This window comes from Barbus barbus (genome assembly GCF_936440315.1).
Source record: "Barbus barbus genome assembly, chromosome: 38".
Classification (NCBI taxonomy): Eukaryota; Metazoa; Chordata; class Actinopteri; order Cypriniformes; family Cyprinidae; genus Barbus; species Barbus barbus.
The window spans coordinates 26,899,139-26,922,712 of NC_136716.1; the positions used below are offsets into that span (position 1 = coordinate 26,899,139).

A 23,574-nucleotide genomic window follows, 5' to 3' on the forward strand; every position below is an offset into this window, starting at 1 on the left:
GACATGGAGTTGCAAAGTTACTCACTGTTAGTAGAATGGCTAAGGTGGACTATCAAAATAAAGTGTTACCGCATATTAGACTGATTTCTGAAGGATCACACTGAAGACTGGAGTAATGATGCTGAAAATTCAGCAATCAAATACAATTAAACAGATATTCACATCAAATAAAAATATTTGACAATTTTACTGTATTTTTGTTCAAATAAATAGTGGAGCACAAGAGACTATTATACTGTATATGCATGCAGTATATGTTGTTTTATATAAAATGAAATTCATTTTTTGGATCAATAATATATTGTTGTAAGTTATATAATTAATAATATATTTAAAAAGCTATATTTAGTGTCTTAGATGCAATGATTTAAAAGAACCAGTATTAGCGAATGAATCAGATATCAGGATTGTGTTTATGTGCATGATACGATTCTCACCAGACACTCTCCTCGAGCACAGATGCTGAACGGATCCGTGTAACTGCAGCGCGTCCCATCATGCATCACCTGGTTCATGAAGACGACTTCACCCGTCTCTTTAGAGCGGCAGCTCAACTCACACTTATGAGCCTCTGAAACACACAAACAGCCACGAGACGTCAACATCTCGCCCTTGAAGATCACGAAGCCAGTCCTGTGTTGATGTATTAGCAGAGAATATCAAAGGGCTCATCTCTTCATATAAAGGCCAACAGTCTTCAGCTTATATAACAGTGACAGATGAGCTGCAGACATGAACTAGAGTCTGTATCTGTAATTAAAGTCCTGCTGTGAGTAGAAGTGTCTGCTAAATGACCACCTACTTACTGTCAAGAGTTCACAGCTCGTGAAATGCAGATGAGAGATGTACAAAAGAGAAATGTGTCTCAAGGTGAGCCATGACTCATATCAATATGCTAAAGAGAAGCACAATGAGAGTCAGCCGCATTGAACAGTGAGAAGTGACTGTAATTAATGCCTTCACAGTATAGCGATGTATATGTGGATGCATGGAGCATTTTTTCTTCATGTTTATCTGCTTCTTGGTCTGTCTTTCTCACAGGCTCCTTATTTTCTCTATCCGGTTTCTGCCAGGAACATTGTGTTCCCACGTCCCACTCAGTGTCTTGTGTCTGTGGTGAATTCAGTGGTTTTAGGGTCACAGTGAGTCCTGCTCTTTCGGAGAGACTGAATTCATCATCAGGCATCAGAGGCAGAAATGAACCGGGCAGCAAAAGTGACAGAAATACCCCAGATATTTTAAAAATAACACCAGAGCAAAACAGATGTTTTTGTTACAATTTTACACTAGCATTTAACGGTTTGGGGTCAGTAAGTGGTTTTTAAAGATAAAACAAGTCCATTAAGTCTCTTATGCTCATCAAGGCTGCATTTAATTTATCAAAAATACAGTAAACATTTTGAAATATTATTACAATTCAAAACAGCTGTTTTCTGTGTGAATATATAGTAAAGTGTAATTTATTTCTGTGATCTGCAGCTGTATTTTCAGCATCATTACTCCAGTCTTCAGTGTCACATGATCTTCAGAAATCATAATAATATACTGATTTACTGCTTAAGAAACATTTCTGATTATTATTAATGTTGAAAACAGTTGTGCTGCACAATATTTTTGTGTAAACCCTGATAGATTTATTTTTCAGGATTCACAGATGAATAGAAAGTTCAAAAGAACAGCATTTATTTCAAACAGAATCTTTATTTAACATTATAAATGTCTTTTAATGCATCCTTGATGTATAAAAGTAATAATTTGACCCCAAACGTTTAATTGGTGGAAGTATTTTCTACAATTCTGTTCAAATATCACCACAAACCACCATGGTTCAATCAATATACTTTGTGTTTTAGGTTAGAAAAATAAAGTTAAAGTGCTCCAGAACAGGGTTTCCAAACTGGTTTGTGATGAAAAGCTGATGATTAATTCAATCACGAAAATGTAAAATTAAAATAACTAATTTAAAAAATGAAAGCAATTGAAATGAAGGTCTAAAGAAATAATTATTTTATTTTTATAATATGTTAAATTTTATAATATTTTAATAATTTAATGATTTAATATTATAATACTTTAATATAAAATAATTCCATAATTGAATAATTATCATATTTGTAACACTTTATTTTAGGGTCTCTTAACTAGTTGCTTATTAGCATGCATATTACTAGAATATTAGCCATTTATTAGTAGTAATTAAGCACATATTAATGCCTTATTCAACATCCTTAATCCTACCCAATATCTAAACTTAACAACTACCTTACTAACTATTAATAAGCAGCAAATTAGGAATTTATTGAGGGAAAAGTCATAGTTAATAGTGAATAAGTGTTCCCTATTCTAAAGTGTTACCATAATATTATTATAATTTTATTTTAAAATATTTTAATATTTTATTTGTTTACCTGCACCTCATGTGACCATTAACTGACATCAAAGACAGATACAAAATACAATGTTGATAAAATATCAAGATATTAACTCATTTCAGTTATTTCAAGATATTCAATTGGGAAAAATATTTGGGAATACATGTTCAAACAAATCAATTCCAGAATGAAAATATAAATATATTAATATAAACATGTAATATATTAATATATAAAGTGAAAAGGATTTAGCTGCATTTCTCTCACCATCGGGGTGTTCATACGGCAGCCACGTGTGTTTGATGCTATTGTGGTATTTGTTGCTGCGCTGGACGCACTGCTGCGCTCTGAAGTCCTCGTATGGGCCGGAACAGTCCTCTGTATTACAGACCTGATAATCCAACGTGGACCCTGGGCAATCACGACCTCCATACGCAGGTCTGCAGAGACAGAGAGGAATGAATAACAGAGCAGTTTCCCTCATTCATGAGCTGGTGTAAACAGGTTTGTAACGCACACAGGGTTGTTGCACTGGCGGTTGCGGGACCGAACGCCTCCTCCGCAGGTACGAGAACACGAGCCGAACTTTCCCCAGGAACTCCAGCCTCCATCGTGACCGTAGGGCTCATGCGATGACCTCCAGATGCAGTGGCCTTTAAAACACCACTACAACACACACATTTACCAGAATCACTAACCCACAACCATTACTATACATGAACAGCGTGCCCTAAACATATCACCATATTAGTAGCCATATAAGAGATTAAAATATCAACGGCTATTGTTCAGTTGTGTAATTAAAATATCAATGGCTATTATTAAATTAATCTTAATATAATAATGATATTGTTAAATTATGAGATTCAAATATCAATGTTATTGTTCAATTATGATTAAAATATAAATGCTATTGTTTACTTAAGATATTTAAATATAAATGGCTATTGTTCAATTATAAGATTAAAACACCAATGGCTATTGTTAAATTAAGAGACTGAAATAATGTTATTGTTCAATTCAGAGATTTCAATATTGATGGCTAATGTTCAATTATGAGATTAAATATTGGTGGTTATTATTCAAGTAAGAGATCAAATATGAATCTATTAAGAGATCAAATATAAGTTGGTTTTGTTCTACGCAACAGTAAGTAATTTGCTAATTAAAATATGATCAGTAATCACAGATGAAAGTCTGATGCTCGCAAACACGCCTGAGTAAGAAAGTAATTTATGGATTTAGATAATGGTTTGTTTTGTTCAAGTACAAATAGCTGGCTGCCAAAGAACCTAATGTGAGATTTTCCAAATGCTGATTTCTCCAAAGCAAGGTCATTTTGTTCTTAAGCCAACTGAATATACAAACATTTTATGAAGGTTGTGTAAAAAATGCGATATGCCAATTTCTTTCAATTGTTTGGTGGTGTTGACAAGAATCAGTGCAGTTTCACCTTTCCCGGTGCACACACCGTCCCGTCCACCGGCGGGCCCTTCTTGGTCTTACAGAAGTACTGATTGTCAGGATGGCTGCACCACAGCTGCTTACACGGGTCATACGTACGGAACTGGAGGAAGAGAGCGACAAACTCAAGGAATCATATTTCATCAAAATGCAATATGTTTCTTCTGATTTAGCTCTGCAGATGCACATTAAACAAGCTCATGTTGCCCATCTCATCGTAAACTGCTTGAACTTGAGTCTATATTCACAGATCAGAGCTAAATATAGAGACAGACAGATGCTTGAGGACTTACTGCGGTGCACATCTTATACCCCACACCGAAATCAAAGCGGCACTGCTCATCCATGGAGTAGTTTATCCCGGGAAGCTCTGTGAGTTTAGGCCATTTCAGCTCGAACGGATCATCCAGAAGACAGTCATAGGAGCTGAAAGAAATACAGTGCACTGCTCAATAACACTGATCAACAAACAAATATGCATTCCTTACTGTAAGGCTTCCTTTTATATTTAAATATTGGTATTGATCTGTTAAATGATGACGGTGCCTATTGTTCATTTAAGATATAAAATTATTAATGTCTATTGTTCTTTAAGAGATTTAAATATCAATAGTTACTACAATATTAATGGACATTGTTCTATTAAGACATTTAAATATCAATGGCTATTAAAATGTTATTGGATATGAGGATCAGAGCAGATGTAAGGAACAGTTTCTTACTGGATGTATCGGTTGAGCTCCTGTTTGCTGCAGCGGGACCAGTGGTAGCGGTGAAACGCAGCCTGGACCAGCGGAGCCATGATGCTGCCCATACTGGTCTCATCCGAGCAGCGGTTCCCCTGGCCATCATGCTCCATTCCCAGCCTGAAACATTCAACACAATCAGCAAACTGCTGGTCAGTTTCATCAAACAGGCTGTGCTGTAATGTTGAGAAGAATCATATTCATGAATCAGTTCATTTCGACTATATAATGATTCACTGATTCGCTCCTGCACAGAACTTTCTGTGTAGCTTATACGTAGTGTAATATTTATATGACTTGTTTATTACTATGTTTTTAAATTATTTTATTAGTTGCATTTAGCATAATTTGTGTCAGCTAAATTACACTACCATTGAAAAGTTTGGGTAAGAATTTTTCTATTTTCCTCACCAAGGCTGCATTTATTAGATTAAAAATACAGTAAAATCAGTAATATTGTGAAATATTATTACAATTTAAAATAATAATACTGTAAAATGCGTTGTATTCCTGTGATGCAAAGTTGAATTTTTACTCCAGTCTTTAGTCACATGATCCTTCAGAAATCATTCTGATATGATGATTATAAAATTATTTGATGAACAGAAAGCTTAAAAGAATAATCCGTTTTAAATAAAAATGTTTTGTAGCATTATAAACACCTTTACTGCTAATTTTAATCAATTGAATGATTCCTAAAAAAAATGTAAATACATTCAATTAAAATACATTTTGAACAGTAATGTATATATATATATATTCTAATAGTAGTATATTTATAAAGTTGTTACTCATCTTAAATAACATCTAAGTCAACATAAAATGTAAACAGACTTACTTTCTTAATTTTACAGGTCTTATTATGAATGATTAATTTGTGCACATCATAAGAAAAGAAAAAAGTTTTTGTCTTGATCTTCAAAATTTAATGACGCTAATGAAACAGCTGATCTCATCAATTTATCTTCACACCTAATCAATTCATCATTAAAAAAAACCTCAAGTCTGTTCATTCCGTATCCTGATTCATTCAAAATACATCAGATTATGGAAGTCAAGTGGTTGTCTTATAGTGTTTATGTGACTTAAACCACTTTAAACTATACTCAGCTTGATAAACTACAGTCTTAAAGCAGCTACTCAAACATTCCCAGCAGCGCAGGAACATCCGACTATAAGCAGAGCGTTTCTGCATGTACAGTCACGAGAGAGACTGACTGGATTCTGCTGACATCGTGAACTCACTGTGAAATAAGAGCTTCCAGCTCATGTGACTGTTGTCAGTGTTCATAGAGACACAACAAACATTAAATCTGCAGTCATCGCTGATGAATCACATTATGAAGAAACAGACCACAGCAAGAAGATGATTCATGTCTGTTCTCCAAACCGGCTGAGCGGAGAGGAGTTACTTACGAACCGGAAAATATAAAACATCTTGCAAAAGGAGCCAGTTTATTTCATGGCAGAGCTCTGTTTTACAGCCTTCATCTCAGCAGTACATGTTCATACTATGTTCATGTCCTCCAGGGATGTTCCTACTTCTGAGTTGTAATTACAAAGTGCATTCAACTAATTTTGATCATAATGCATTGGACATGCTGAGCAATTTCACATTTCTTTATGCTTTTCATGCATATTAGGCATGCAATAGATGCTTTATGTATTTTATCATGCGCATGCCTCCACACTAAATGATGCTTCATAAACTAGCTGAATGAGTAGCTTTTTCCTGGCAGAGCTTTATCGCCATACTTCGCAAACAGCTGACAAAATGCATGCAAACTAATCTGTGCAGGCAACATTTCACAATTGCAACTTCATCCCAAAATGAACATTTGCTGAAAGTGTGGCCATCCAAGATTCGAATGAGTTTGTTTGTTCATCAGATTTGGAAAAATCTGTCATTCCATCAGTGTCTCAGCAATGGATGCTCTGCAGTGAATGGGTGCCGTCAGAATGAGAGTCTGATAAAAACATCACAATAATCCACACCACTCCAGTCCATCAGTTAACATCTGGAGAAGACTAAAGCTGAAACAAATCCAGCATTAAGACGTTTTTAACTAAAACACAAGTCTATGAGCCATAATTTTTTTTATCAGACTCTCATTCTGACGGCACCCATTCACTGCAGAGCATCCATTGCTGAGACAGTGATGAAATGACACAATGACACATTTCTCCAAATCTGATGAAGAAACAAACTCATCTACATCTCGGATGGCCTGAGGGTGAGCACATTTTTAGCAAATTTTTGCTGAATTACGCCAAATACAAACTTGCTTGTTGAATGACACTCCTCACCAAGTCTCAAAGCGTTCCTGCTAATTACGACACCGTTCATGTGCTCATAAACATAAAGCAACTACTGTAAATGCATGCAAACATGCTTTAACTACACGATCTTAAACACTGATAACAAGCTCACAGTCGGGACTGAAAGGCAGATGTAAACTTACACGTGTCCGGTTTCGTGTGCCACCACAAAGGCAGAGGAGAAGCCGTCTTCGTGGTTGAGTGTGCAGCTCCGCAGCGGGTGGCACATGCCCGTTACCGGGGCATAACCTGGGCGACAGAGATCAAAGGGAAACGATGATGAACTGGAAAGCGGGATATTCTAGAAGTCAGATCAGAGCCAGGTGAGTTTCATTTGGAAAGTCTAAGATTCCTTCCCGTTCAAAGAGCCGCGGGTCACTGTCAAATCAAACACATCAAAGCACACACAACGTGGACACCCAGCTCAACCTTTTGACACAATCACTTCACTGCTCCGTTAGCAACGGCAATTCTGAACTTTAAATACGACTTTTCAAAAAACAAGCCATTCTCTGATTTCCTTGCTATGCTCCTTTTTTCCAAAAACTGAGCTGCTGTTTATTATAATCATACACTACCATTAAAAAGTATCTTCTAATACAGTAAAATACAGTAAAATTGTAAAATATTATTAGAATTTAAATGAACTGTTTACAAAGTGAATATATTGTAAACTGTAATTTATTTCTGTGCTCAAAGCTGTATTTTCAGCATCATTACTCCAGTCTTCAGTGTCACATGATGGAGATTAGAGTATGTTTGGCAAGAAAATAGTATTCCAGTCTTGTTACATTTTCACATTTAATTCAATTTTACTTAGCAGTAGTATTTGTGAAATTTACTAGCAATTTTTGAGTGATAATTGTTTTTGCACCACCTATTTGTTTCCATTTTGTTCTCTATATGTGCAACTTAGTTCAGATTTTTACAAGTTCTCCACTATTGCCTCCATAGATGCGCAGAAGCGGCTGCAACCCGAAAAGCTGTCCCGATCAATCCCACACAACTACTAGCCACGTTTCACAGGACACAGTGTTCATACGACACACAAACACCACAGAAAGCACAAACAGAGACCGACACTCGATCAAGAGATGTGCAGTGCTAGAGCTTTAGTTTAGCTGAGCTGCTCCAGAGGTTAAAGCCGGTCTGGGCTCTTTTTAATAATTCATGCTACTGAAATCACCGACAGTCTTTGGCATGCAGGTGAAAAGCAGAGGATGCAGATTATGAGAAGCTTATGAAGCGTTCAGTGATTTAATGCCTGTTAAAGCATCAATAATAATTGGGCCGATCCAGCATAATTTGATTACATGATGCGTAATCCTAGTGATATTCCCGCTGCCCAGCAGCCATGTAGGATTGGATTATTGGACTTTTTACATAACCAGAATAACAACAACAAAAAATCAAAGATGTATTTAGCCAGCAAAGGGTTGCATAAGAAATCAAGCTGCTATAGCTGAGCCGTTTATCTGTCCTCAGATAAATGTCCTCCAGGTGAATGCAGCTCTGCATTGCTCTGGGAAAGCGCTGCGTTGTCAAGCGACAGCGTCTGGCAGCAGTGCTATAATCACAGGGTATTAGATGACATTAATCCAGGATATCGAGACTGATATTAAAGCGTCGCTGCATGAAGATGGTTCACACAGGACAGTACTGCTTTCTCTACATTTTTGCCCTTTAACAACCATAAACATGCTGTCATAAACAAAAATAAATATACAAACAAAAACCCAGAACCTTGTACAGCATGTCAGGAAGAAACGTAAATATTTTTTGTTTCCAGAATTCATCAAGCTATTTTAATTTCTAGGGAATAAAAGATGAATGAAAAATTATATATATATATAAAAATATAAAAATATATAATATACATTTTATTATACACACACACACACATATATATATATATATATATATGAAAAGTTCTAATTTGATATATTTTAATTTATATAATACATATATATAAAAGATACACACACCATTTATTATATTTAACATAATTTTTTAACAATAAATCAGATTATAACTATATATTTATATAAAATATTAAATTACATAATAATATTATTATACATATTATATACACTCCAAAACAACATTTAAACCCAAACAAGAAATTTTATATATATTTTTTAAATTTTATATATATAACATTTGTATTGCTAGAAAACAATGAAAAACACACAAATTATGGTTTTAAACCATTTTAAATAATTCTTTAACCATTTAAATTTTTCATAACTACGTTCATATAAAATAAATGTAAAAAAACATCTGAAGGTGAAGCGCCTCCTTTCACTGACACTTTATTGCAAAAGAACAGCGATTTGACAGCTATAAAACTGATCTTTTTCCAAATCACTAGCGCTGTTAATAACACAGGAACCGCTGAATCAGGGCCTTCCAGTTATTGCTTGACTCCATTCACCAACACCAGGCTTCAGGTGCTGGCCGTTTCAGTCATGAGCGTCTATATTTGGGCTCTGAATGAGGCTTAAAGCTTGGGACGGGAGTGTGATGTTTGCCCTCAGGGTAAAAGGTTGCCGTTCTGCGATGTTATGAGCACAACAGAGGCCGTGGCGTAGCAACAGCAGACGTGCCAAACACAAAACAGGTATTACTGACTGTCTTTAAAAATCACACGAGGATCACGAAACCTAAACACACATCCATTCAAAACGAGTCCCTAAACTTCAGAAAGACTGACTGACAGGAGCACGACTGAGTGAGAGTCAAACACAGGACACCGATAATACAGTCAGTGTGTGCATGTCACGGCATTAGAACGAGATATTAAATCAGGAGTCATGTATTGTACAGAAAGATGCACAAGCACAATTTAGAAGCATAAAGGATGTTTGTTGGGTTTGAAAACCTAAAAGAGCAGATGTTGTGTGGAAGACAGTCAGTTTGTGTTAATGAATCATGTTAATGTGATTCTCTACATCTATTAAACTCACCAATACACCAGCTGATTCAAACACAGAGACTTCAACAATCATGAAGAACAGTGACGTTAGTGAAGAGAAAAGATCCGGCAGCATCTAATATTTTTCATCTAATGCAATGACATTTACACACTTCAAAGAATGATGAAGGTTAATATATATATTTGTGCTGCTGTATTTTAGTCAAGCTGTACTTTAGTATTTGACATTTTGTTTTAATTTACACTACAGAAACCTGTGTTGACATTTATTACTATTAGTCCAAAAAATATCGTTACTCGAAACAAAACAAATGTTTTGAAGTGAAACTTTAATTTCAACTGGTTGCCAAGGCGACATTTCTCATTTTCATTTAGTTTAACTTAAAATACTAAAATAACGAAATACTAAAGTACATAAGCTAAAACTATTAAATTAAAAATTAATTTAAAAACTATATAGACATATTTAAAAATCAAAAACTAATAAAAAAAGACAAAAACTAAAAAATCATTGAAACAAAGTAAAATTAAATAAAAACAGAATATAATAAATATATCAAAATATTAACAAAAATACATTTACATACCTAGAATTTTTTTTTTTTTTTTTTTTTTTTTGGTGCTGCTGTATTTTAAGCAAGCCATACTTTAATATTTGACATTTCATTGTAATCTACACTACAGACACCTGTGATGAAGTTTATTTGCCTTGGTCTTTCTAAATAAATAAATACATAAATAAAATTAAATAAAAGTTACTTGAAAATTAACATTAAAACTTACAATGAACTATAAAAAAACATAAAAATTCTAGGTCAAAATATTAACAAAATCTATAATAATATATCAATGACACTAAAACAACACTGCCTCACAGCCATCAAACATTTGAAATTAAACAAATTTCCAGGAAATCCACTTTTTTCCATTTGTTTATAATTTGAATGTCTTTATGTTTACATGAAGTTCTTTGTGAAATAGCAGTTTAATGTAATTCAAACATATTTGATCAGTTATGGATCTTAGTCGTGGACTGAATATATTTAATGTAATGTGAATGAAAACAAGGCTGTGACAGACAGATGTACAGTCAGTATATTTTGTCTCATTTTTGTGTATTATTATTATTTTTTGTATGCATTTTCAGTGTTTCATCAATTGATTAACACCAAATCACACAACAGCGCAACCCTTTGAACAGACAGTAAACCTGACCCTCACAGACTCGATTTTATTTACACCAAATTAATTTAGCCATCTACTGTATTTGACTAAGATGCCCAGCTATTCAACAACAACCACTACTACTACTAAACTCATTTTAAAGGGATATTACCCAAAAAATGAAAATTCTGTAATTTTATACTCACCCTCAGCTGACGGTAGCCATTAGTATGGAAAACAATACTATGGAAGTCAATGGCTACCGTCAATTGTTTGGCTACTAAGATTGCTTAAAATATCTTCTTTTGTGTTCAACAGAAGATAGAAACTCATACAGGTCGAGGATGAGCAAATGACGACTTTTGGGTGAACTGTCCCTTTAAGTAGCATGCATGCAAGAATTACTTCAATTTTGTGAAACACAATAATAGTTAAAATTGGTCAATTCTATCAAACTACCTAGAAAGGAAACTTTTTAATCAAAAAACTAGGAATATTAGTATTGTTGAGTGCACAGCTACTAATAAAGATATCTTCTTTTCCTCTACATGCCAAAAACTCTCCTTTGGTCAAAGAGTATATTTGGTTGCTACAAGTTGGCACCGATGCCCAGTTTACATGGTCGGGAATCAGATTATCTGGTGTTTGACTGTCGTTCCTGACCGATGTCCCGGGCATCTCGATGCCAACCGTTCGAGAACAGAAGCAGAAAGAAGCACTTACTCTGCACAGCCTCGATCGAGAGAAACACAGTACCTTGCATACCTGCAGGACCAAAATCTTGCCTGGTGAGGAAGATGGCGTGGTCGTGATGCTCGGCGTGCTCGGGGTCCAGCCTCTGCTGGGTGTTTGCCCAGCGGCACACCTGCTCCAGACTCCGGGACGGATTCCCGCGCTCAATCAGGCTGATGGACTGGAAACACAGAACACAACAAACCAGAAAAACTATTAGTCCAGACTGAAGTAAAAATAAAAGAATATACAATAAAAAATAAAAGAACATTTGTGGGCCAAAAATGGCAATAAAAAAAACAAATAAAATAAAATAAAATAAAATAAAATAAAATAAAATAAAATAAAATAAAATAAAATAAAATTAAATTAAATTAAATTAAATTAAAATGTTGTAGGCTAAAATGGCAGAAAGGTAAAATAAAATAATTCAGCTATTCATTATATAGTCAAAATAAAATAAATAGGCATTTTATGTCAAAGGTTGCATCCAAATCAAACGACATGGTATTTCTGCACACATTTATCGGTCACTCGGTTAATCAAAGTTAATCAAATTAGACAAATGTCTAATGAATAATGCAAAATAATGACACTGTTGCCTTCTGTAGAACTCCTTTATTAAACAAATTCAATTCAGCTATAATTAATGAACTTTGCAAGACTGACACTGAATCCACACTGAAGCTGGATAATGACACTTTTGTTTTAATACTAAATAAATGTGACTTTGCAACTATAGTGTTATTTTTAGTACCATTCATGTACTAATATATCCCTGTTAATACTTTGAATTAGATTTTGATATTTTATTTTTTTAACTTTCTGTTTTAATTTTTATTTGAGTCATTTTGTTCTGTTTTTGTCATTTTTTTAAATGTCTAAGTTTTAGTTTATTCAGTTTTAGTTTTTTAAATACTTTTAGTTAAACTAAACGAAAATGAGAAATGTTGCCTTGGCAGTAGGATAAAACTTTATTTTATTTTATCCGGTATATAAGGGTTTAATTTTAGTTAACAATAATAACCCTGACGTCAACATGGCCAGTTTGGCATGCTGTCATCCTCACAAAACATAAGCAAACCCACATAGGATATAAGAAACCAGACTACATTAAATACATGCAGCAAGAATAAACATGAACTGCCATGAAGTGTTTTGAATTATAATAAATCTGTATACTGAACACTTCCAGTGCTGTGTTGTGACGCCACTCGATGTCCTGCAGCAAAACCAGACCAGAATAAACATAAGAACAAACATGAGCCTGCAGTCTGGACTACACACGCTGATTAGCATATGAGAAACAGAGCGATGCATCAAAGCTTCACGATGATCTGCCTCAGAGACACTCTCCTCTGAAGTCTGTATGATCACAAATAAGAGATGATATGCAGTCAGCCGGTCATTATTGTAAAATAAACCCTGATGGGATGATTAGTGGCCTGATGCTCCAGTAGACTGACCGCCTGCACATTATCCGGCTTATTACACCACTACTGTCCACATACACGGGTTTATTTTCAAAAAATACTGAAATTTTTAGTAATTTCAGTATTTTATTTATACTTATTTCATTTAGTTGTCAGGCAACATTTAATTTTAAGTTTATTAGGTTTTTCATCTAATATTTCTAATATTTTATAATTATTTTATTATTTATATTATTTTATTTCAGATTTATTTTTAATAATTTTTTAAGTATTTCTATTTAGCATTGTTTTAATTTAAATTTGATTAATTTAAGTATTTTTCTTATTTTATTTATACTTATTTCAGGAGTTCTTATTATTTTCTTTAGGCTTCAAAGCAACATATTTATTTTTTAAGTATATTAAGTTTTCCATGCAATATTTATATAATTTTATTATTGATTTATATAAATATATATATATATAATTTTTTTTCTTTTTTCTTTTTTTTTACGTTTCTACTTACTTTTAATTTAAGTTTTAGTCTTTTCAGTTTTCAGAAGATCACAATCAACTATTACGAATATAAAAAGCTGGAAAATGATTGAGAACAACTTCAAAATGTTATTGCTCAGAGGTTGCTCTTTCTTCGCTCAGAGACTGTTTCTGAAGTCTCCTGCTTCTCAGATGTTTCTCTTGAGAAAAAGGATCAGTAATCTCATGCGTCTCCTCTGGAGTTTCTCAATAGCGTCTCAATCTGTGCTCAGATTTGTCACAAAAACGTTTGTGATCAAAAGGAGCTAAAACATTTCTAAACCAATGATTTGAACTGCTCCACATTCATTTTAGAGCTCTATACACTTTTTGGACTGGAGTAAGTTATTGTTGTATTTTTATTTCTCCTGAGGATTTTTAGGAGAAGCCTCTGAAACACCTCTATATGTCTCATGAGCTCCGGCTATATGAGGCACGTCTGAGCTCCAGTGGTCCTCCGGGAGGACGGCAGGGATTTGAGGACACTTGGCTGCTTGTTTAGTATGAATACCCGCCGGTAAAAACCCAACCGAGACTGAGCCGAAGCTGAAATTCAATGACTGACTGGCTTTCTGTTCAGCTTCCAAAATATACCAACATCTCACCGTGACCCAACAGACTAAACACAGCAGAGCCCACAACACACACAATGATCATCAATCATCATCACACACACTTCCTACAGATGCATTTCTCATCTCATCTCATTCATCACACTTAACAATGGTAGAATCAAAAATATAAATACTTAAACTATAATATATTAATTAGTGCTGTCAAACGATTAATCGGCATTAATTGCATCCAAAATAAAAAAAAAATGTTTACACATATGTGTGTGTACTGTGTATATTTATTATGTATATATAAACACACACACTGCATGTATATATTTAAGAAAAAAATTACGTTTATATATTAAATATATTTATATATTATATAATTTATATGAATATAAATATGTAAATACATGTAAATATTTTGAAAATATATTATGTATATTATTTTACAATATATTTTAAGACATTTTACCGAAAAAAAAAAAGGATAAGTAATTTACAATAGGGTGGTAAATTATAACATTTTACCATTGGCTGTCACACTGAAAAAACATTTTTAAAATTGAAATAACTGAAATTAAATAATTGTAAGCTAATCTTTAGGATACCATTAAAATATTAAGATATTTTCAACATATACTGCCCTTATATACTGAAGACCAAAAGCCAACTGGTGAAAATGCTTCATATTTTGCATTTTTCTATTTAAAACTGATTTTTTTCCATTATAATATCAGCACAACAATATGAGAGAGAGATTTTAGTAAAAATAATATGAATTTAAAAAACTCTTTAAAATATTTTAATGACAGTAGCTCATGAACAAAACCAGATGATCATATTATCCAGCATAATTGTGCATAATCTTTATTTATTTTTTGTTTGCATCATAACGCAGCAAAGGCTTTGCTAATTTCCAGGTTTAAACAGAACTTTTAACGTCAGATATTCATATGCATCTAAAATGACCGACAGCATCTGCATCTGCTCAACGACCAAACAGATTTACAAGCAAAGCAGCTGAAAAAACTAATCGATTAATGAAGCCGACACTCATTTCTCTACTGTTCGTGCAACGCAATTGTGTTTTTCTAGTTATCAAACTCAATACATATTCTTTGTCACTATTATTTTTGCAGCTTCCAGCCAACCCCAGAAGCGCTGAAGGTGAGCAGGAAGGACGTGTGGTGACAAGAAATGTGTGCCCATGTTTATACATGAGAGCAAAATGCCATCTGCTTGAGTAATGCAATAAAAATTAAACATACATTTCACATGAAGGAGTTAGCACAAGAATATATCAAGTGTCATGTACAGAAAGATAATCTGCTGTAATGAATTAATGCAGGGTCTCATGTCTAATGAGGCCAAACGTGCGCGGGATTGGTTTGTTGCTGGATTCCCGCTGACACACACACACACACACACACACACTCACACACACACACACACACACACACACACAGACATACACAAATGTTTCCCCAAGTAACTTTGTGTTCACTTACAAAATGTTTTCATTCCCCTCATAAATTTTGCGTTAAAATAGTAACATTTTAATAAAAAGTTTTTGCTTTGACTTACTTGCTTACAAAACGTCTGCGTTAACCTGATAACTTCTGCAATAACATTCAAAACTTTTGTGTTCACTTGAGAAACCTTGCGTTCACTTTCACAATCGCTTGATAAATTTTGCATTAACATTCACACCTAATGTGTTCACTAACAAAACGTTTGCTTTTCCTCGAGTTTACATTAACATTCAAAGTTTTTCCTTTGACTTACAAAACTCTTGTGTTGCTTAAAAAAACGTTTGTGTTTTCCAGATAAATTCCGCGGTAGCATTAAAAAACTTTTATTTGACTTTGCATTCACTTACAAAACCTTTACATTTCCCCAATAAAATTTTAATTAACATTTAAATCTTTTGAATTCACTTACAAAACTTTTGCATTACTAACAAAATTTTTGACAATTAATTTTGCATTGACATTTTAATCTTTTGTGTTCACTTACAAAATGTTTAATGTTTATGTTAATCAAATCTTTATTGATTAATTATTAATGTTGTGAAAATCTGATAAAGTTTTAACATCTGAGAGAGTTCAATGAAAAACAACTGCATTAACTGTACTTTACATATAGAACACAGAATGTTTGTTAAGCTCAGTCTCTCTTTATTAGTCTCCAGCTGCAAACAGGTGTGAAGCAGGTTCTTTACTTCTTCTCTGATATTGGAGTGTGTTTGCCAGCTGGTGGTTCATTAAATCCGCACACCGCTACTGATCAAACATCACAGCAGAGACGTCTTCCAGATGCCTAGTTTTTAGCCAAATAACCCCTCTAGTATTCCACAGTAAGCTTTAATAAAGTCTCTTCTTTCTGTCAGCGTGTCAAACGTACAATACCTGTAATCCATCAGCTCATAAACAAACGCATTGACAGACCAGCAGCTCCATTATTATTTTGAAATAAACTGCTATTAATTAAATAGATTTTTTACCCCACAAAATCTGGTAACATCTAAACGGCTCAGGTCTGGTCAGGGTTTTCAAGCAAAACTGAAAATATATATTTAATCAAGCATTTTCGCTCATGCTCACCTGACGATATCCCACCAGGATCATTCGGACCAGCACAATGTTAATATTGGTTCCCAGAGACTCATCGTGATAGATTTCATCAACCTGTGGACACAGAAAAGAAGGATCTGATGATTAAAAGACTCTACAGAAATCTAAAATCTACTGTAAATCTAAAACGTTAGACCAGTTATGCACAAAGAGGAGGAATCAGGTGAGTGTTACACTGCACACCCAGACCCTGCCCAAAACCTTCAGCCCGTGGTCAGATCCCTCGTTCCTTCGGGCAGGAGTGCCCCTGGAGCAGGTATCCAGGCATGCTGTGGTATTCACGGATGCCTCGGCCACCGGCTGGGGAGCCACGTACAACGGGCACGCAGTGTCAGGGGTATGGACGGGTCCCCAACTGCGTTGGCATATCAATTGCCTCGAGCTGCTGGGAGTATGCCTTGCCTTGAGCTGCCTCAGAGGGCGCCTTCAGGGCAAGGACGTTCTGGTCCGTACGGACAACACTGCGACCGTTGCGTATATCAACCGCAAGGCGGTTTACGCTCCCGTCGCAACTCGCCTGCCACCTCCTCCTCTGGAGTCAGAAGCATCTGAGGTCCCTTCGTGCCATCCACATCCCAGGAGTGTTCAATCGGGCAGCCGACGAGCTGTCTCGAGCAGGACTTCCAGGGGAGTGGAGACTCCATCCCCAGGCAGTTCAGCTGATTTGGGGACGGTTCGGAGTTGCTCAGGTGGACCTGTTTGCCTCTCCAGAAACCATCCACTGCCAGTGGTTCTACTCCCTAACCGAGGCGACGCTCGGCACGGATGCACTGGCACACAGCTGGCCCCGGGGCCTGCGCAAAAATGCATCCCCCCCAGTGAGCCTACTAGCACAGACACTGTGCAAGATCAGGGAGGACGAGGAGCAGGTCTGGTTAGTGGCTCCATATTGTCTGTTACGGAGGACAGCAGAAGGGGAAGGCTGTCTCCAAGCAGAGGATGGCCCACTGGATAGTGGATGCTATCCCCTTGGCCTATGAAGCACATAGGTGACATATCTCACACATGGTGCCTCGCTAGCAGACGTCTGTAGAGCTGCGGGTTGGGCGACTCCAACACATTCGCTAGGTTTTATAGCCTACGTGTCGTACCGGTTTCCTCTAGTGTTCTCACCTCAAACGGGTAGTGGCACTGAGAGGCCCGGCTCAGTGTCGGCTTTCGGCGTCCTTACGCCTAATTCTCCAGAGAGTTCCATTCCGTTTACATTCGTGCGTGCCTCGCGTGGATGTTTGAATGTGAAAGGCACGAACGGCAGGTGGGCGTGACCGCATTAGATATAATGAGTTGAGACGGGAAAACTGGACATCACGTTGGTTTCATACGGATTACTTTAACATAGAATATTTGTTTTGGATGTGACATCATTTAAAAGAGATTTCAAGCTTTCTATACATATATTTGTCATGTATTTGAGGCGAGTATTCACGTTCATGTTCATGTTGTTTTATTTAAGTGTCTGTGAAGAGAGGTGACAGAGACAGAGCTGGCAGAGAACGCACCCTGTTTATTTTCTCTATTTTTTAAAAGCACATTGTTTTGTTGTTATTATGACTATACACAAATAAAAGTAGACCCATTGCAGTTTCAAATGATACCTTACTCTTATCTGTATGATCAAAACTCCTGGAGTATTTTTAGTTCGTTCCGCGTCATAAAGAAAAAACGAGACAGCCTGCACCAGTGCGGGCTTCGACCCTAGGGGGTTAACTAGGCAAACCCTGTTGAGTCCTCCAGCACTCAGGCGTCCAGACGTGGCGGAGTGTCCGGCACCAGGCCTTCAGCCAATGACTTCTTGAAATCTGGTGTGAGGCTAGTGCCCATATGAGAGACCCTGCCAGGATCCCATATGTGTATTCCACGGTATGCTTATTAGAGCCGTGTTTCCCCTGGCAGCCCACGTTCTGCCATCTCTAATGATGCAGCCTAAGCCATCTCAGAGACTTCCATGTGCAATAGGGCCCTACGGGGTTACTTCACATGTCTAAATGTCACTTAACCTCTTCTGGGAGGAGGTGACGCCGCAGTGTGCCTCTTCCAAGCGGAAGGGCACGCTTCCCAGTGTTATCCAAGTCCTACAGTTTGGGTTGCTCAAGGAACAACAGTAGTTGATCTTCTCTATGTAGAGCCCGGTCCTTTCGTCTGCCTTTATAGGAAGGATCAGGAAGCCTACACAGGGCACTGGAAGGGGCAGCTCCTGTGGTGCTTTGGTAGGGATCCCAATTTCGTCAGTCATCCGATGTGACGCAGAGTGACCGACTGAAAGGGAATGTCTCGGTTACGTATGTAACCCTCGTTCCCTGAAAGAGGGATCGGAGACGTCAGCAAAAGCATGAATTAATGCGGTGCACCTGCTGTCTCTTATACTCACACTGTGATCAGCAGCAGCTGGATGCAATGATCATATGCCAATGTCCATTGGCTCGTTTAGCTACACTCAAAGTGGATTGGTCTCTCTGGCGAGATCCCAATTTTGTCCATCATCCGACGTGATGCCTCCGTTCCCTCCTTCAGGGAACGAGGGTTACATACGTAACCGAGACTTTCTGTGGTTTGGGTTATAAAGAAGTCGTCCACATTTAAAGAGCAAACTAGACAAAGGCAGCTGTCAACAATCACCAAAGAAATCAAACAACTCGCTAGTGTAAAAGCTCCAGGAATGAACATGCATTAACAAACAGTACCAAACAGCACTATAGTAATAACATGGTATTCTTTGAATTAACTTGGAATATCATGTAAATACAATGACAAACAAATATGGCATTATATGGCATACTATAGTACCAAAATCACAAATTATTAGATTTTTTTTTTCTGAAGGAAATGTGTGATGCATGTCAATGCAAGATTCAAACCGGTTGCGAACATATTCTGGGTGGTTGCCAGGTAATTTTTTGCATGTCTGCAGCAAAAACGCTGCACAAAATGAACTTTAATGCTTAGTTTTAGAGGATTCATCACAAGCAAAAACACAAAGGCAAAACGTTTGCGATGAAAACAACGGCAGCATGCTTGTTTAGTCTTTCAGGATGTAGGAAAGTGATCAGGAATCACTTTAATTTTTCTGGCTTTAAAATGAGACCAAATATAACCAAGGTGCTGGTGTTATTTTATTATTATTTTTAATTAGTTTATATTTTTATTAGTTTTCTATTAATTAATTAATTAATTACTTATTATTTTTAAATATTTCTACATAGTTTCCATGAATTTTTTTATTTCAGTTTTAGATTTAGCCATTTTAGTACATAAAGATAAAGTTATTGAAAATGAGAAATGCTGCTTTAGCCACTAGCTAAATTAATAGGTTATATTATATATTATATTATATATTATTATTATTATTATTTTTTTGACATTTTGACATTTTGTTTTATTTTAGTTAAACTTTACTTTATTTGATTTTTTTTTTTTTTAAGTTTACGGTTTTAGTTTTAGTTACCTACAATAACCCTGATAAGGACACATGAAAAAGTCACAACAAAACCAAAAGGAAGAATTCCTTTAAACTCAGTGAAGCCTGAATCCATTTGATTCTGGTGGGAATTTCGTGCAGTCATCTTAAAAAAAACAGCACACTTCACCGCAGTTTATTATGCAATGCCAAAAATGTCTGACCTACAAAAAAATGCAGTTTATGCTCAAAGTCTGATGCGTGGCACGCCGTTAATGAACCTCCAGTGTGGAATTTAAACAGAACTCCGTGCTGCATCAATCTGGATGTGTTCAATCGCTGTCGTACCATCCACAAGACATGTCAGCACAACCTTCGGCTTTGAGCGGAGCGCACGCAGCCAAAGGGAAAACAGCCGTGATGTTTTTTCCATATATCAAGAAAGACAGAACATTCAAACACTTGATCCTGCAGCCGAGGTCATGGAGTTTACAAATGCATTCTTGTTAAACGCACGGCCGTCGTTCCTCTCGGCTCTGTTTTTGTGCCTCATGCTGGTTTGGCTCAGTGTGGCAGAAATTTAACAGCGGTGAAGGTTGAAGATCAGCCTGGGGAATAGAAGGCTAAGGTAACACTGGAGGAATCAGTTGAGGTTAAATCCTCTTGAGTTACCCGTCCTCTCAGTAAAGTCACTTTCACGGCACGCCTGCAATAACTTGGCTCATGTTTTGCAGTTTTTCCACATACTGAAGAGAAAGTCAATAGGAAGAGGACAATAAATACAAGGCAGGATACACTAAAGTAGGGCACAATAATCTAAAAGTAGTCCACACAACTCCAGTCCATCAGTTAACATCTTGAGAAGACAAAAGTTGAAACAAATCCATCACTGAGACGTTTTTAATTCAAATACGAGTCCAAAATCCATAATAACGCTTCCTCCAGTGAAAAAGTGTTTTGAATCAGGAGAGAAATCTGCACAGATCAAGCAGCGTTTACAAGCCAAAACAGTCCAAAATAGCTCTAAAAAAATATGTGGCTGGATTTTGATGTGAGAGACAACAGGAGGAGGAAGTGATATTGTGCATTATGAACTCTATTTTATTTAAAAATATCTTAATGCTGGATTTGTTCCAGCTTTTGTCTTCTCAAGATGTTAACTGATGGACTGGAGAGGTATGGATTATTGTGATGTTTTTATCAGCTGTTTGGACTCATTCTGACGGCACCCATTCACTGCAGAGCATCCATTGCTGAGACATTTCTCCAAATCTGATGAAGAAACAAACTCATCCTGATCTTGGATGGCCCGAGGGTGAGCACATTTTCATTTTTGGGTGAACTATTCCTTTAAGTGTACAACCCATGACCTTGGCATTGCTAGCTCCATGCTATACTATTTGTGTTACAGCAATACACTTTAAAATGCAGAGTGAGTTCAGTTCTTATGTAAATTTATAGACACATTACAGTATAAATATAAATCGTTCACTATAAGCAGAATCAATTGTGATTTCTTTTAAATGTAATATAGAAGGAGATTGTTCTGTTTAACAAATTAGGATATGAAAAAGCCAGTTCCTATACATCTGTCAGCGATGAAACAAACTTTAAATCTCACAACTAGCTAAAAAAAACTCCCTGCATCTGGAAAACACACACGGACTGTAATTACATCCAGGTTTGGGACGCAGACTCGGCATGATGCAATCGGCATCCCACCACGCTGACACTTGCCTGGAATGATGCGAGCGGATATTCTGATCCAGATGTGCACGAATGACTCTTTCAAGTGTCCTGCAGATTGATGTCAATGCCAAAGGAGACATGCAAACGTCATGAAAGCCAGCACTTTTCTTATTTGTAAAGTGTTTGTCAATTTATGAGATGCAACCCAGTCCGACGACCTTCGTGACAGCCTCGTTTGTGTTTATTTACAGCAGAAGTGAACTTACCTGCAGCTCTGGAGAGCCGTCTCAGTCTCTACAGGACACACATACACATGTCAGGCCATCAGTCACAGGCAAATGTGAACATCTGACAGCCACCTGCATAAAAACACACAATTTCTCTGCTCTGACAGGAGGTGAACGGAGCCCACAGACAGAAATATGACTGCCTAAAGTGGACTATCGAAATAAAGTGTTACCAACACCACCTCTACCTGAAGCTCGAGAAGTGTGAGTTCCACCGCCCCACGGTCCAGCTCCTCAGCTACATCCTCAGTGCGGATATGATTTTACTGCCAAATGTCGAGAGTGCATTTTTGTAGCGCGAAAGTAGATTAATATAATGTGCGAATCTCCCCGATCACACACGGATTTCCTTTGCTCTTGCACAAAACTGGACGCGCGGTCTCGGATATACGCTGCTTTTCGCTCAGAAGGGTTTGACCAAACGATTAGAAAAACTAGTTTTTTTTTTTTATATATATAAATCATCCAAGCACCCGATTCCTAGCCATTTCTAATATACATTTGATATGACTAAATATTATTAAATTGTAGAGAAATTTCAGGATCAGTTCCCTCTTCACGTATGCCTAGTATTTTCATCGGGCCAGTCGTAGAAAAATCTGATTGGTTGATAACTTTTGACGTTTAATCCAGGTGTGAAAAAAATTAATATCTAGCGCAAGAGCATGGAGAGATGTGCGAGTGCACAGGACAAAGTTTGAGCGCGCACACGCACACTTCAGCGAGAGGAGAGACACGTTTTAAGTGCGTGCAGTCTCTCTGCGCGAGAGCAGCGTATATCCTAGAGCGCGCGTCCGGTTTTGTGTGAGAGCAAAGGAAATCCGCGTGCGAGTGGGGAGATCCGCGCTCGCGCATTATATTAATCTACTTTCGCGCTACAAAAATGCCCTCTCTACATTTGGTAGTAAAATAACGCCACATGCGGATGGGATCCAGATGGACCAGGGGAAGGTCCAAGCCATCTGGGACTGGCCCCAGCCTCAGTCATTAAAGAAACTTCAACGATTCCTCGGCTTCACAAATTTCTACCGGAGGTTCATTCTGAACTTCAGTCTCCTCTCAGCCCCCCTCACTTCCATGTTCCGTCAGAAACCCAAATCTCTGTCCTGGAACTCCGAAGCTCGCGCCGCCTACAAGAAGCTCCAGGAGGCCTTCTGCACTGCTCCCATCCTCTCACATCCCAAACCCCAACTCCCATTCATAGTGGAAGTGGATGCCTCCACCACCGGCGTGGGAGCAGTGCTGTCTCAATACTACGGAGAGCCTCCCCGACTCCACCCTTGCGCTTACTTCTCCAGGAAGCTTTCCCCAGCAGAGCGGAACTACGATATTG

At 36.9% G+C, this 23,574-nt stretch overlaps 1 protein-coding gene across 1 annotated transcript in view; it reads right to left on the reverse strand.

Annotated features, from left to right (window-relative positions):
• Positions 1 to 23,574, reverse strand: part of LOC306857495 (A disintegrin and metalloproteinase with thrombospondin motifs 14-like) — a gene marked incomplete at both ends in the record, with an annotated part of 61,917 nt that overhangs the window by 13,543 nt on the left and 24,800 nt on the right. Inside the window, 9 exons of the mRNA XM_079397473.1 lie at positions 438 to 571; positions 2,640 to 2,812; positions 2,890 to 3,038; positions 3,826 to 3,939; positions 4,130 to 4,262; positions 4,559 to 4,702; positions 7,045 to 7,150; positions 11,757 to 11,913; positions 16,842 to 16,925. Coding sequence (XP_079253599.1) covers positions 438 to 571; positions 2,640 to 2,812; positions 2,890 to 3,038; positions 3,826 to 3,939; positions 4,130 to 4,262; positions 4,559 to 4,702; positions 7,045 to 7,150; positions 11,757 to 11,913; positions 16,842 to 16,925 — 1,194 coding nt within the window. The remainder of the gene's footprint in view (positions 1 to 437; positions 572 to 2,639; positions 2,813 to 2,889; positions 3,039 to 3,825; positions 3,940 to 4,129; positions 4,263 to 4,558; positions 4,703 to 7,044; positions 7,151 to 11,756; positions 11,914 to 16,841; positions 16,926 to 23,574) is intronic.